At 36.8% G+C, this 16,423-nt stretch overlaps 1 protein-coding gene across 3 annotated transcripts in view; it reads right to left on the minus strand.

Annotated features, from left to right (window-relative positions):
* The window catches only part of LOC116158927 (abhydrolase domain-containing protein 2), a 33,310-nt gene extending 18,646 nt beyond the window's left edge, over positions 1–14,664 (minus strand). For 2 of the 3 annotated variants that reach the window (XM_031471797.1, XM_031471796.1), the window contains exon 1: positions 14,279–14,664. In XM_031471797.1, coding sequence (XP_031327657.1) covers positions 14,279–14,436 — 158 coding nt within the window. In that variant the 5' untranslated portion in view covers positions 14,437–14,664. Of the gene's footprint in view, positions 1–1,994; positions 2,216–14,278 lie in introns of those variants that run through there. The other variant, XM_031471798.1, reaches the window with a different exon arrangement.
* Between the last annotated feature and the right edge of the window lie 1,759 nt (positions 14,665–16,423).

The raw sequence follows: 16,423 nt of genomic DNA on the forward strand, positions 1-16,423 counted from the left end.
AGGTACTATGCATGCTATAAATAAACAAAAGTGAGAGTCAATATACAGAATAACGACCAGATTATTACTAACAATTAGAACATTTGATAGCAGACTTATTTATACACACATACACACTCTCCACGTGCTTATACCCTTGACACATCGGTAGAGGACGGGTTGATTAATTACGATGATACACGTTACGAAAATTAACCACAATAAATTCATCAACGTATGTACTAATTTTAAACGGTTTGAGCTACCATCCAGACTTTGATCAAATTAGTGCCTAACGAGTAAATATTTGCAAGAAAATTATGCCATTTTTGGATCTGTAACAATGAAATTGCTTTGAGACTACATCACTCCACTGTCACCACTCCTCCCAACGTAGAGAACGCTGGCTTGTACAGGAGTTGTTGAAACTGCCATTGAACTAGGTATACTTCTTGCTAGGAAAGTGGATTTTTTCTGTTCTGTTTTTCTGATCCAACTACATAATTTTAGATACCAAACAGCTGTTCAACTTCTTCGGCTTGCTCATCACCCCAAACACGGGCATTTTATTTATTAACGAACAACCCAGCCGTTCATGATTTTGAACTTTCTGTCCGTCCGTCTGTGTTTGTCGCTCGTTGTCTATACTGGTTTGAAACAGTGTATTCACATACTCATTAAGCTAAAAATGGGCTTCATACTTCATTGGAATATTATTTTCGAAAAGTGTATCTTTTGCAAGCTTATCAAGAGCCCAACGACTGAAACGTTCGGAAGATAGGTCGGCTTTAGTTCTTGCACTAGTTGTATTTTGTAATTGTGTGTTTTTAAAGATTCTTACGTAAAATACTCATACGACATGCCAAGCGTCGAATCGATTCTTCACGGTCTTCGCGTACACTCTCTGCTACCGCAGCTATATTTTCTGCACGACGTGCTGGATGTGGTATATTGTGGTCTATGTGGTCGCGTATTATCCAATAATGTAAATTGGATTTCAAACTTATCGATGGTATAGTGAATTGTGCGTTCAGTAGGCCGATTATGTAGGCCATAAGTTTTCTCTAAGCCTAAGCGAACGAAACACATTCCTCATAGAACGTCGATTTTTGTAATACAGCTCAACAATTTGTAGACGCAACTCAATTTTGGTATTTTCGCAATCCCAATTTTTATCTGTTAAGATATTTCAATGAAATTTTGTACGTTGGCACCTCAAATAAAAGTAAAACTGATGTCGGTAAAAAAAATGTTTTGCGCATGCGCAATCCGATTTTTTGACATCTCCGTTAGTTATGAATTAGGTACAAGAAATTTTGTACGTAGGCACCTCGAATAAAAGAAAAACTAATGCCGAGTCAAAAAAAATTGTTTTGCGCATGCGCTATTTCAAATTTTTTATTTGTTCAGATATTTGAATGAAATTTTGTATATACGGACCTCGAATAAAAGTAAAACTAATGCCGATTCAAAAATTTGTTTTACAAGCTATACTGATCTGGTGCGACAGAATCAATCCCTTAAGGTGTATTGTAAAAATTATGTAGGTATGTGCGAAGATCTCGAGGATCGTTCGGTATTCAGTTGTATCGGACTTTTCAATATTGTTTCCATGTAACACAGCCAACCCCTTACAATCGGGCAACGAATCCTACAAAATGAACTATTTTTACAGTTAAATCAAGCAGCTTAATAATTAATTATTTATTTTTCCAGTTTTTGGTGATTTTCTCGAAATATATCTATTGCAATATTTTTTATTCTTATTAAAATATTTCTACGACTACGACTCGCGCAGCTCTGTACGATGAAAAAAATGAGATTTTTTATCCCCTTGAAAGAAAGAGGTGATTTTTCCAAAATCGTTAATGTCTCAAAATCAATAGTTCTGTGACAAATCGCCAATATACCACTTTTCACCCCTTTCAACCTCCAGGATCTGAAAAATTTAGCCGTTTTAATTATTTTTCCCTACCTACATGAAAAATTGACTGTTTTACATTGATCAAACTCACCAAAATTTCTGATGCATCCCTCATTATCGTGCCCCAGACCGCGTACGCAACTTAGCTGCCTTTAAGAGCAAAATCGCGCATCCTTGACCACGACCAGTTTTTTCATTAAATCATTATTAAGGGTCGCTCTGTCGTTCTTTTCTTACAGGTAATTCTAGCACCAACTTGTGAAAGAATTGCACAATACACACACGCCGTGCTTATCGAAAATAATGTTATCGTGGCTATAATTACTGGTACATTCTATAAGTGGCGTAAACGACTTTTGCATTATTAATCAGTTTAAATGCATGCTCATTTTCCTGCCTGTAAGATTATTACTCATGGAGAAGTACCGCACCTTATCTCTAAATTTCCACATACTTTCTCTTATCAACCTTTAAGCTTCAAAAACTGTGTTTTTTTCTAAAAATAGTATAATTTATTAATGGAAATTATAATTTAAAAAAAATGAAAGACACTTATTTTGTAAATATTCACTACCTATGTGTTTTCACATAAAATAGCGTGTATTTTTCAGTCGTACTTACGAACCTTCGAAACATATTTTGCCGTAGTATACGAAAAGCGAGACAAAAGGTATAAATTAGAAGTATAATCGTAGAAAAATGATGTAAATATGACAATGTTTTCCTCGATGTTTTCTAATGCTACATATGAATGTTGGCAATAACTTTTATCTTCACTTTGTGGGTATACCCTGTTTTTTCATCCATCATACATCATATCTAGAATCTCTGTTTACCGACATCGTTGGATGCGTCACAGTGAGACCTATCACTTTCCCTTTGTAAATACCGAGTTCCGACAGTCCGTTCTCGAATTAATCGCATTGAAAGTTGTACCCATTTCAGATATTCCGTTTTTGATACATTCGTATTTGAAGCCTGACCCTACCGATAATGACGTCTGCTCCATAATTTTCGTTTAATTTTCGGAAGTCTGTTTATTGCTTGTATCAGAAGGACATAATACCAACATTTCATAAAAATCACTGCATAAATAGGATAGTTCTGCTCATGAAAAATATGCTAAAAATTTATCCACTTTGTCCAGCATTCCGGATCAATGTTGGTATTACATGTAAATTTGTTACTTTTAAAGGAAAAAATATTCGGAGAGTACCTAATGTGTTACAGTTACAGTAAAAAAAATTAGGTATGCACCACATTTATACAATTACGGAAGTTATACTGGGTTAGAGTCGTTAAATCGCAAAAATACACAACCACATTTTGAGTTTCATCACACCATGGATATCTCCGATTCATTATACTGGGTTGCTAATGCAATGGGCTTTGCATAAAAAAGGGGTGGACCCTTCCCTACTTCGATTAAAAATCTCGAATTTTTGGAACTTGGAAGCTTTCCTTTCCTTATGAAAAATGTAATAAATTATCCCGACTAGCTTTTGACATGAATTTACCTCGGAATGTACGATGATGCACCTGCAGAAATTTATCCTTTCCTTTATTAACGAGCTTCTATATATACCTGGGAAAAACTACTGGTTTCAACTTGACGGAGTACACATGATGCTTGTATCTCTTTATCTATAATTGTTATCATCCGTTGTTGAATACCACTAAATATGAAAAGAATCAGGTCATAATAACAAACGAAGATTAGCAGTCAAACGTCAGAAATTTTGAAAAATCTTGAATCACATGCTGGGTATAGGGAAATGTGGTATCAAACAACATAAATTTTCATCAAGATTTCGAAAATGGAATAAAATACAGGCTGTTCTAATTAAAATAAACTGCACCAATATTGACAACGAGCGACAGTCACTTCCGGTTGACGAATATTGACCAAAAATTGTCTACCTATTGCTACAAACAGAATTGGAAAAATCGAAACCGTTAGTCAGTTATCGTGTCCACAGACGAACGGGCGGACGGAGAAAATTTCGCTTTCTCGCTTTTTGTCGCTCGTTAATAAGGAAGTGAAACGATTCTAATCATATTTTCTTTCAATAGATCATGAAAAACTATGTTCGTATGCAAATTTAGATTTAAATTATTAATGGGAGACTAAATACTTTTAGGCTGGCTTTTAGGTAACGGTTTGCGTGAAACAGCCTGTATATATCGCGCTGTGAGGATATACTTGAATGCATACTTACTAAAAGACTCCTGTGTCGAATATTCCTCTCTCGAATATTCGTTTCTTGTTTCATGCGATACAATGTCGCTGTTATTTTACAATACCCTGAACGTAGCAGCTTGCACTCTCGTAGAATAATATTATAGTGACACGGTCCGTGACCTTTCATAATAGCATTTCGTACCAAGAAATAGTGAAAGCTATTCAACGAAAACCAAATAAAAAATTCTCCGTCACGCTAACAAAAACCGGCAATTATAGGAGTTTGAGTTTCGGGTGTAATAAATAATAGGCCCTTTAACGCAATTTTTTTACTTTGACGTTTGTCCTAGGAAAAATACTAGACCTTCACTACCATGAATACCCATTTTGTTGCGTGTGAAACCAAATCTCACTTTGCGATCTTATAGCTGTGTATGAAATGAACGGTACTTAAATCTATTGATAACATCTACTACATTACAAAATAATCTATGTCTAATTAGTTTCATCACGCAACCACTCATTTGGATAGTTTTTTAATCAATTGTATCAAAGTTTAAGTGCCCCTCAATAAAAAGTTCTAGAGGATTAGTCAAATTATTATCTGATAATATATTCATAATCATATAGGTACACATAATAGTAATAGCTATTTGTGTGTTAAAGAGCGCAAAATGGTCAATCGACAACGCGATCGACAATCAATATGAGCTCGAATTACACACAAGATTTTTTCTACAATCGCGCAGTTCACATATTTCCAAAAATGAAAGATGTCATTTACTCGTTGTCATTGGATACTCTGAGCAATGCATATTTGATTTATAGTTAATAATTGGGAGAGCGAGCGTTTTTTTTTATTTAGTCGCTTATAAGCACGAACTTATAGTAGGAGAGCTGGTGGACATTTTTGGGTAAGTATTTGAGGCACGCTGAACACTTGTCCACTACTTCTCCAATAATACCCAAACACAGAAATGCAGACCTGGCTGAGGAGAAGCGGGGCTAACACCTTGCCAGGCGCCTTCAAAGTTTGAAAAAAGAATGTATGCCCAGTCGAGTATCTGAATGCCTAAGAAGTAGTGGATGATCTACACATTATTAGTGTCGTCTGAATTAGTTGTAATTGTATCATGTTGAAATTTTCATCGTTTCTTATTTCGAAATAAAGACAATTCTCCCGAAACTTTCCTCAAAAGTGATCAAAGTACACTAGGTGTTCATGTATTTATTGCGGCCAGTATTTGGCCAGTATACACTTCAAATCAGGAGTCCCTTGGCCCTGCGTCATTGATTTGTCAATCAATTTCAGACAAGAGTTTTTATCGATTTCGCATACCTGATAGTTGTTGCAGCGTTTTAGTGTATGTGTGCATATGTCTGAAATTGATTCACAAATCAGTGACATTATTTTTTTCAAACTTTAAAGGCCCCTGGCAAACTGTTAGCCCCGCCACTCCTCAGCCAGATCTGGATTTCTGTGTTTGGGTATTATTGGAGAAGTGTTGGACAAGTTTTCAGCGTGCCTCAAATACCTACCCAAAAATGTCTACCAGCTCTCGGACTATTATAAATTAAGATGGACTGCTAATGCTGAATTGACAAATGACACCTATATCGAGGCAGCCATGATGTGCACTCACTTGGAGCGAAATTCAAATCAACTAATAAACATGCATTAACCTCACGTTTTCTAAATAACGTACTGTGACACATGTCATTTTCCAAGGCTGCAATAGTCTCAAAACTTGAGCAGTTGGAAAATACCCCAAGAAAATAACTAAAACGTGCACATCATGGCCGCGCCCATGCTAGGACCATTTCTACCTCTATATGCAACTGTTTGATCAGCAGTCCATCTTAATTTATAAGTTCGTGATAAGCGACAAAGTGACATTCCTCGAAAAAGATGACGTTTGCGTTGTCAAATACGAGCGCAAATGTCAACTTTGGATACATTGTAGAAAAATCTATATTTTTCGGAGACTCGTTCTTTTGGAAGAGTTTGAAAGTATCACATAGTCGCGATCTGCGATCAATCTGAATTGCAATTTCGAACAGCGGCCTAACGTCATTACGTTGCCTCTTAAATTACTATCACTGTTTATGCGCGTAATATAATATCGATTAGCGAGTAGGTCCGCGTGCGCAAATAGGCGGATGTACTTCATGTAGCCATACATCAGCTGTGTCAACAGATCAATTATCGCCGGAAATAGAAAGTCATAACGATAAAGCTTTAGTAATTCATAAAGAAAAAATGTTGATCGATTGCCGCCAATTACTTTTCCTGATGAGCATGGAAAATTATGTGAAGTAAAAGACAATATAAGTAAAAGCAACAATTTGAATGTAATAAGCTGTGGCATAACATTAAGCCCCCGTGGAAAAATAAATCGATAGTCATTTTATTTACTTATTAATTAGTATATTACCTCCACAATTTCTATATTTTTCCACAAGATTAAATTTCATTAAAATCTGCCAATATCACCCAAGGCACCATATTAATTTCTATTTCAGCGATACAGTGCGAGGATGTAATTAACGCAATTAATACTTTGTAATACCATTGAATAATATTCAGATTCTGTATTCATGGTAATACAAATTAAGCAAGTACTCCCACTATCTGTACTTGCTGTCATGTAATCATGTTTATTATTTAAAAGCAAGATTGAGTTGCGTTAATATTATATGCATTTTTTTCTCAAACTGACCGAACAAATGATACAATATTATTTGCCCATCAACGGGCCGTGCGTCAGAAAAATAATGTTGACATGAAATAAAACAATGGTGTTGACTGAAGAAGTAAATTAATGTGTCCAATCTGTGTAGGAAATGTGGTCACAATCTCAACACCCCCCCCCCCCCCAATCACCCAACATTCTGACGCACTAAAACAAATCATGCTTATTAAATGTTAGGTCTGTCAATTACCCAACAATCGTGATAAAAGATAACGCCGCTTGATCTCACATTCCAAGGAGAGGTCGCAGATTATTGAAAAAGATACGGGTTTTATTTTTCAAATTTTCCGTCTTTTTATGAAAAAAATTGAAAACTAATACGATTGATTGGCGTAAAAAAAATTTTTCTACAAAAAACTTTAATACATTTTTGCATAATTTGGGGAGCCAATAATCGCATGTTATGAATTTTACATTGAAATCCCTATGATGCGTTACGCATGTCACCACCCTGTATATAGATATTTTTTGAAATTTGAACCCCACACGTACTAGTAAACACAAGCATTTCGCACATTCTCAAAATCAGACGTGCGCATGCGCACACTGCGCAATGTCAACTCTCTTATTAATGGAATTTTTTGAAATTTTCTTATTTATAGAGATTTTTTTTGAAATTTTAACCACATATGCTTCTACCTCGGCTTCTACTAAAGAGCAGCATATCGCATAAATCAGATGTGCGCATGCGCACACTGCGCAATGGAAACTTTCTTATTTATAGAGATATTTTGTTGTATTTTAACCAAAGATTTTACTAGTAAAAACAAGCATATCGCATATTGTAAACATGTGCGCATGCGCAATGTCAATTTCCTATTACTAGAGATTTTTTTGAAATATTAACCAAAGATGCTTCTAGTTGCAAACATATCGCATATTTTAAATATCAGGTGTTGCGCAATGCTAAGTTTCTTATTTATAATATGTGGCAGTAATATATAATCATGTGGCAGAACTCGAAGTGGACGGACGTATTGTGGCCGGTCTGTTGTTTTGATTATCTTGTGACGGCCTGATAGCATTGCGTGCGTGTTCCAACAAATTGATTGCAACTATATCTTTAAAATTGCACTAAGTTCTTCAAGATGCATTCATTATAAGTGCACTTTACATTTTTTCGTACATATATATAAGCGGGGAAGTCCTTTAACAAAATGAGTGATAAGTGCAAAAAATGTGATAAAAATGTTTCGACGCGTAAAGCTAAAATTCAGTGCACCGACTGCCAGCGATTCTTCCACGGAACCTGTGTGAACCTATCACAAGACGATATAGACCTTCTTACTTCATCAAGCGACATCTGGCGGTGCGATCAATGTAAGGTCCATATGCGAGACGAAACAGTAGCTGACAACCCTACTCCGAATATCGAGGATGTAATGAAACTATTGCAGGAGATGAGGAAAGAATCCCGCGATCAGGTAAAGCATTTGGAAAATGAGCTAGGAAAGTCGGTGGAAGCTTGCCACGAAAAGATTGACGAACTTTCGCAGAAAATAGAAAACCAGTCTCAAATACTCAGCGATTATGAAGATAAAATAAGCAAGTTGGGTCAGGAAAATATCAATCTACGCGCCAAGGTGAAGGAGCTCGAAACACGTCTCGACGACTCAGAACAGTATTCCCGTGTGAACTGCCTAGAGATCAACGGAATACCGGAACGGAACCAAGAAGACGTCCCGGAATTAGTGAAAAAGGTAGGAAATAACCTCGGCTGCCCAATGATGATATGATTGACGCCTGTCACCGCCTAGGAATGAGACAAGAAGGAAGAACACGAGGAATAATTGTTAAATTCGTAAGGAGATCGATCAAAGAAGACCTAATTCAAAAAAGGAAAGTCAAGAGAAACTTCAACACCCGGGACATCGGTTTTTTGGACGGGAACGCCGAATTGGTTTATATAAACGAGAGTCTAAACCAAGCACGAAGGAAGGTACTAAACGCTGCAAGGGCTGTGAAGAAGGAAAAGGGATACACTTTTTTGTGGGTGAAAAACGGTAAAGTGTTCTTGCGGAAAAAAGAAGGCGACAAGGCGATAGTTCTCACCAACCTGGAGCAAGTTGCTACGTTGCAATAACGGACATAGTTCTCGGCGACAGGATACGGACACGAACAGTTTTTTACCTGTAAGTAATACCCTATTGCAAATATTATTTTCTCCTGGACTAGAACTTTGAGTTTATGGAACTGTATAAAATAGAATTTTTGTTTGGAATAATTAATAATAATAGTTATAGTTTTTAATAAAAACATATTTAACTTATACAGCAACAGACTAATTGTAGTGCACCAAAATATAAGAAGTCTGAGAAGAAATTTTGATATTTTTATGCTTAAAATTGAAAATCTAGAGACGAAACCAAATGTTATTATAGTTTCAGAAATATGGGTAGAGGAAAGTGAATTAGGGTTTTATGAAATTCCAGAATTTACGCTCTATGCAAAATGTAATCATAATCACCGAGCAGGAGGTGTTGCGATTTATGTGAATACCTCCTTGTCCTGTCAAAGGGTAAATAATGTAAATCTAATAACAGCTGATTGCGTTCTTTTACAAATTAAGTTAGCTAACAATTATTTAGTTGATATTGTCGGATTATATAGACTGCACGAATACAATGAGACCCGGTTTACAGATGAGTTCGAACTGTTTCTACAACAAATAAAAACGAAGAATGTAATTATAAGTGGTGATGTAAATATAAATTTGTTAAAGAAAGACAGGGTTTCTGAATATTATTTGATTAAAATGTCAAGTATGGGTTTCAAGTCTATGCTTTGTGAACCAACAAGGATAACTAGGGACTCGGCTACCTTGATAGATCATATATTAGTTAGACGCAACGCAAATCACAATTTAGACTGTAGTTCTATGGTAATTAGCTGTGATATTTCGGATCATTGTATGACCGCAATCTGTGTGAAATGTGATCGTCAATCACAATCAAATACTGTTCCAGATGTAAAGCCAAAGATTGAGTACAATATATTAAATAAGCGTCTCAGAGAAGCTGACTGGTCTAACATGTACACTACCCATTCAACATCTCTTGCTTTTCGAGCCTTTTTAGAAATTTTAAACAAATGTATATTGAGTTCTACTAAGGTAAGGCACTTAAGCAGAAAATACCAAAAATTAAAACCTTGGATGAACGAAGAATTACTAAAGATGGTGAATAAGAAAAACTCCTTGTACAAAAGGGTTTTTAAATCGCCAAATAATAATGTGTTGATATCTGAATACAACATTTTTAGGAACAATGTTGCAAGTAAAATAAAAGAAACAAAAACCTTGTTTTATAAAACCATGTTTGAGTGTAATAAAAACGATCCCAAACGTCAATGGCGTACTGTAAAAGAACTAACAGGTGAAAATGTTAAGAAAAATATTAAAATAAATCTCAGAGATAATGATAATTCAATAATCAATTGTCCAAAACAAGTAGCGTGTTCACTGAATAACTTCTTCTGTACGATAGCAGATGATCTAAGACAAAACATTGTCAAAGATAAGACAGACATGAACGGCGATATAGAAAAATTGTTGCAAAATAGTTTATAACTCTCGCCAGGAAAGATTGCCGGTTAGACCGGGAGATGATGACACTTTTTGTGGTGTGATTTGCTCTCGGATTTGCTACAAGTATGGCGACCATTCAAACGTTTAATTAAGTACTCCTCAAAACGAAAATGGTGCTAACTCTCTGGGAGTGGGGCCGTTATTGCGTGACGATTGTTTAAACATGTCGGAAAATTTAATGATTTTGGACAATTTGCTACACAAAATTCTTTGGATTTTCTGGTAGTCGGTGACAAAACAAATGACGGAAACGAAATGCCATACTTTTCCGGTGGGCCTTATAGCCCGCCATACTCATTTGAAAGTGTCGATTGTTTGTATTTTTTTTGGGTGATTTGCTACAAGCTCATTTTTTTATGAGCATCAAGTCCTCAATCAGTCATTCACGAAAATCAACCTGCCATACCGCAGCGACGGGCCCCCATAGCCGCCATACCCGCACAAAGATGTCATTTTTGTAAATAATTTTGGGCGATTTTCTGCACCCTATAAATTTTTCCACCTATTCTTTTTATAGTCAGAAATAGAAATTTCGATACGCCATACCTGTGGCATGGGCCAATTATGTATAATATTTTTTCAAAAATGTAAGAATTTTCGGAAAATTTGGGCGATTTGCTACAGTATGGCACCAATTTTTCGTGACAGTTTGAGGTGTAATAAAAGTAAATATCAAGTTTCAAACATGAATCCCGGGCCAATCTTGTTTTATCACGAGATGTTATGTTGCTTAATATTCTGCGCCCCACTCGAACATCTTCAGAAAGTTGTAGAGGTTCCGGTCGGGGTCGTTGTGTTCGGCATTGCATTCAATGGAACGCAGGTAGTAGATAGTAGCTGCCATCAAGTTTATACTACCCGCCATAAGTATCTGAACACCTAGTGACTTTGATCAATTTTGATAAAATTTTCAGGGCAGTTGTATTTATTTCGAATTAAGAAACGATGAAAATTTGAACATTATACAAATTAAAATAACACTAATAATATGACCTCAGTAGTCGATGCCCAAATGAAGAAAAAAATAATAATGACCTCAGTAGTCGATGCCCAAATGAAGAAAAAAATAATAATAATAAACGTTTAAACGAGCTCCTGTGTATGGCTATAGCATGTTCAAGACCAAATTTTGCACCTCTAAGTGCATATAGGTATCAAATTTCATTTAGATGCTTTCATAATTAAGAAAGTTGGCACTGTGCATCTGACATACCCATCAACATAATTTTATATATTTTGTATTTTATTATAGTCCTGAATATTACGGATGGAAGTTAACGCACACAGATAATTATGAATTTAATTGGTTCGACGGCGACGACATGCCCACTACTGTCGGAGACCTATATCATTCTGGATCGCATTGACCAAGAGAATGAAAATCAAATCGATTAGAGTACTAACGAGGGCAATGGGAACGAAACAAAAGAGACCGATGACGATAATTGTTAAACGCGAGTACGATATTATATCTTGTCGGGATAAGTTAATCAATTTAGAACAATTATTCTTTTGAATGGATTGTGTTACCAATTTTTAATAATAAAATCATTTTTTTGAAGCTCACGAGAAGGTCGTTTTCAAGGTTCCTTGCTTGTCCCAGTTATAGCACAAAGATGTTTTAAGAAAACAGATTTTCGAGTATGGCGCCATCTTTAGCCTTCATGACGAGTATGGCACATATATCATGGATCAATGTGGAGCATGAACTTTCGGAAAATCCAAATGCCATACTGTAGCAAATCACCCAAAATTATTAACAAAAATGACATCTTTGTGCCGGTATGGCGGCTATGCGGGCCCGTCGCTGCGGTATGGCAGGTTGATTTTCGTGAATGACTGTTTAAGGACTTGATGCTCATAAAAAAATGAGCTTGTAGCAATCACCCAAAAAAAATACAAACAATCGACACTTTCAAATGAGTATGGCGGGCTATAAGGCCCACCGGAAAAGTATGGCATTTCGTTTCCGTCATTTGTTTTGTCACCGACTACCAGAAAATCCAAAGAATTTTGTGTAGCAAATTGTCCAAAATCATTAAATCTTTCGACATGTTTAAACAATCGTCACGCAATAACGGCCCCACTCCCAGAGAGTTAGCACCTCGGTTAGCACCATTTTCGTTTTGAGGAGTACTTAATTAAACGTTTGAATGGTCGCCATACTTGTAGCAAATCACACCACAAAAAGTGTCACCATCTCCCGGTCTAGGTCACAGCACACCTTGTGTCGATTTACAATCTTTGTTTTTATTAAGATGCGAGCGACTTCTGGAATAGAATCGTGCTAATGTTGAACAAAAAGTCTTTTCGTTCAACATTGACACGATACTATCCCGGAAATCGCTAGCACCTTACGAAAAACAGGGATTGTAGATCGGGATCAAGTGTTCTGTGACCGGCAATCTTTCCTGGCGAGAGTTATAAGTAGGTAAGTAATTGGATGAATTTCAATCGGTCTGAGGTTTCAAAAAGAATTTCAGGGAATCTCGGGGGATTGAAGGGGAATTGAGGATTTTATCTCGTGCAATTTCCAAGGATCTCTGATTCAAAGAAGATCCCTTATATTATACAGGGTGATTCCTATAGTACCTGCCACCGTTTGGGAGCGTATAGGGGGTGCCTAGGGGAGTATTTTGATATAGGACACTTGGGGTCGGAAATCTAAAATAAAGGCGCCAGAACCAAATTTATCTTCTGGAATTTCACGCCTGTATGTAGGCAACCCAACCGACCGACGTTTCGCGCGGAGCGATGCAGAGCGAGTTAGCGCGAGGAAGCGACATGGGAGGGAAGGAGGGAAAACGACAGTCAAAAGCAATAACGTTTACAAGTGTTCAACGTGGCCACCGTTGTTCTCAATGCACTTCCTACATCTAGCCAACTATTATTATACTATTGCCATAGTGTTTATTCACTTGATCGCGTCGTTGCAGACGGGATTTCGTGGGTTTAAACAAAATTCTGATCAAGTGTCAGCCACACATCGCCGCCTGAGATCGCTCCGTGTGCACCGCCGGCCGGTTGGGTTGCCTACCTACAGGCGCGAAATTCCAGAAGGTAAATTTGGCTCTGGCACCCTTATTTTAGATTTCCGCCCCCAAGTGTCCTATATCAAAATACTCCCCTACGCACCACCTACACGCTCCCAAACGGTGGCAGGTACTATAGGAATCACCCTGTATACAAAATTTTGTCAAACCAACAGGTGATTTCGAAATTTCAACTGGGCACTTTACGTTTAAAAGTAAGAGGTTAATTGCGAGGTTAATTGTTGATAGCCAGTTACGCTAATAAACTCGTATTCTCGAGTCAACATTTCGTCCGGTTGCTGTACAAAAAGTTACTAGGTACGTAAGTAAATTGCGGTTTTATAAAAATTTGTTCATTTCTAATCAAATTTCTTATAACTTTCCGGAAACGGCCGGCTTTTCGATTAGGTACGTTTTCATTAAAGCAGGTAGATTAACCGCGTTTATGATTGTGTAACAGTATCCGGAGTGGAAATTGGAATTTTGTGTACAAAACATTAATTTTTGTTTCGGAACGTTCAACGAGTTAATAAAAAGTGGCCAGTTGCCAATTTACCTACTCAATTATGTTCTTAATTAAAGAATGAAAAAAAGTTCCATTCATGCCTTGTTACTATTTAATTGCCCAATTACTTTCACTGTCGTCTGCCGATAGGCGATAACAATAAACATGCGAGCATCAAGAGTAAAATTATCGTGCCATAAAAAGAAGCTGCTGGTTACGATTTACTAATTCTCGTCTGATTCATTATCGTACTCTACCGGAAAAGATAATGATCTTCCGTAGATCGTATTATACAAAAAATAGTAAAAAGTACTTACGGTTCCTGTAAAATTGATGATGAGATCTTAAGAATAATATCTAGAAAATCTTGATCTGAACACCAAATGGACGGTCTCTGAGGTTGACTATTAACGTTAAATACTCGAAAGAGTACACATAAAATAACGGCGAAGACGGCTAAAAGGGCTGTTGACATTTTACCGGAATAATGTTTCACTTTCTATCACTGTCAACATAACCTTACATTTGGAACGCATACGTTTTCACGAAGAGCACCAATTCAAACTGTTGATACCAGGATGATATACTTTTTGACTGAATCATATGTAGCCAATCGGGTTCAATGTTGTGGCCATGTGATGGCAAAGGGCCGGGACGGCCACGTTCTACCGGAGTTGTAATGTGAGTTGCGTCAGTTAGGCGCGCATACTGCGTTAAATATTATAATAAACATTGAAACAAATTTTCGCGTTAGTCGCTTGTCGATTATTCATGAGGCAGGATATTCGATATTTTATGCGTTCACCAGACTGAAGCCAAAACCAAATTTATTAACAAAAATGACATCTTTGCGCCGGTATGGGTATGGCGGCTATCCGGGCCCGTCGGTGCGGTATGGCAGGTTGATTTTCGTTACTATGTTTTCGTGAATGACTGATTGAGGACTTGAAAAATGAGCTTGTAGCAAATGGCACCCAAAAAAAAGAAACAATCGACACGTTCAAATCAGTATGGCGGGCTAATAAGGCCCACCGGAAAAGTATGGCATTTCATTTCCGTCATTTGTTTTGTCACCGAGGCACCAACTACCAGAAAATCCAAAGAATTTTGTGTAGCAAATTGTCCAAAATCATTAAATGTTCCGACATGTTTAAACAATCGTCACGCAATAACGGCCCCACTCCCAGAGAGTTACCTTTGAATGGTCGCCATACTATATGATCTAAGGCCATACTTGTAGCAAATCACACAACAAAAAGTGGCGTGGCACCATCTCCCGGTCTATATGTCCATAGCTGATAGCTTTCAATGTAATAATATTTTGACGTTTCGTTGACGGTGCGGTGACGGTACGTATAGTATGAATCGCGACTAACCGCTCACAAGTAGCGGTGTAGCGCTTCTGATTCTGCTGAACAGTTCGCTCAAGGCCCCCCTTGGGTCCGCTCAAGGCCACTGTGGTACCTACCAAATGTCATTTCTCACTTATGTCAACTTGCAGATGTGTTGCACCCTCAAACGCCACAACCGCAAGCGTTAAGAATTTGAATTTGTGCCAGCACTTGTTTTGATTATACACGGTGTCCATTTGTCGGGTGCCACTATGGGGATCTCGCATATCTTAAGAGATAGACATTTGGTTAAATTAGGGCACAGTTGCGAATTTTCGTGTTGAATAATAATCTGAAAAGAAATTTAAAATATCTTCAATAGTTTTGAAAATATTGCAAAAAAAAGAAAATGTCTGATTTTCGTTTTTAATTTTTTCATAGTAAACTAATCGTTCTAGACATTTCTAATTAACACATTATTCAGACACTTTTTAATGGAGATTTCGAATATGGCATCCCGTTTTCAATAACTTTTAGGATGACGGAGAAACACGTGGCAACTTTAATTTTTCTTATGGGCGCCGTTTTGGATTTTGACATTTTGAGATTACGTCTTTTTTTCTCTTTACAACGATATATCACACATGGTATGGTTCAGCAACACATTTTTCCTAAAATTACAATTTTCATTTTCTACGAAGAGTGCTTTGGAAAAACAAAACGTTCTTTTGTTGTGCACAACAGGTTGACTTACTTTAAGTAGTGTAATTTACGTTTGTGCTAGAATTATTGCGAAAGCATTTTGTTCTAATTTGAATTGATTTTCTTACAAAACGAAGGTTCAATTCTATTCAGATGAAATCTCAACACAACTAGTTCCCAGCCAACGCTCCAACCAGACAGATGGATCGAACTGTCTAACTTTTGTTCACGATAAAAGAACGTTTTGTTTTTCCAAAACACTTCCCGAAAAATTAAAAAGTGCCTGAATAATGTTTTTTTGCGATATTTTCAAAACTACTAAATATATTTTTAATTTCTTTTCAGATTATTATTCAGCACGAAAATTCGCAACTTTGCCTCCATTTAACCAACTCTCTATCTCTTCAGGTAAACGAGATTCCCATAGTA

This window comes from Photinus pyralis, unplaced genomic scaffold (assembly GCF_008802855.1).
Source record: "Photinus pyralis isolate 1611_PpyrPB1 unplaced genomic scaffold, Ppyr1.3 Ppyr1.4_LG1, whole genome shotgun sequence".
Lineage (NCBI taxonomy): Eukaryota > Metazoa > Arthropoda > Insecta > Coleoptera > Lampyridae > Photinus > Photinus pyralis.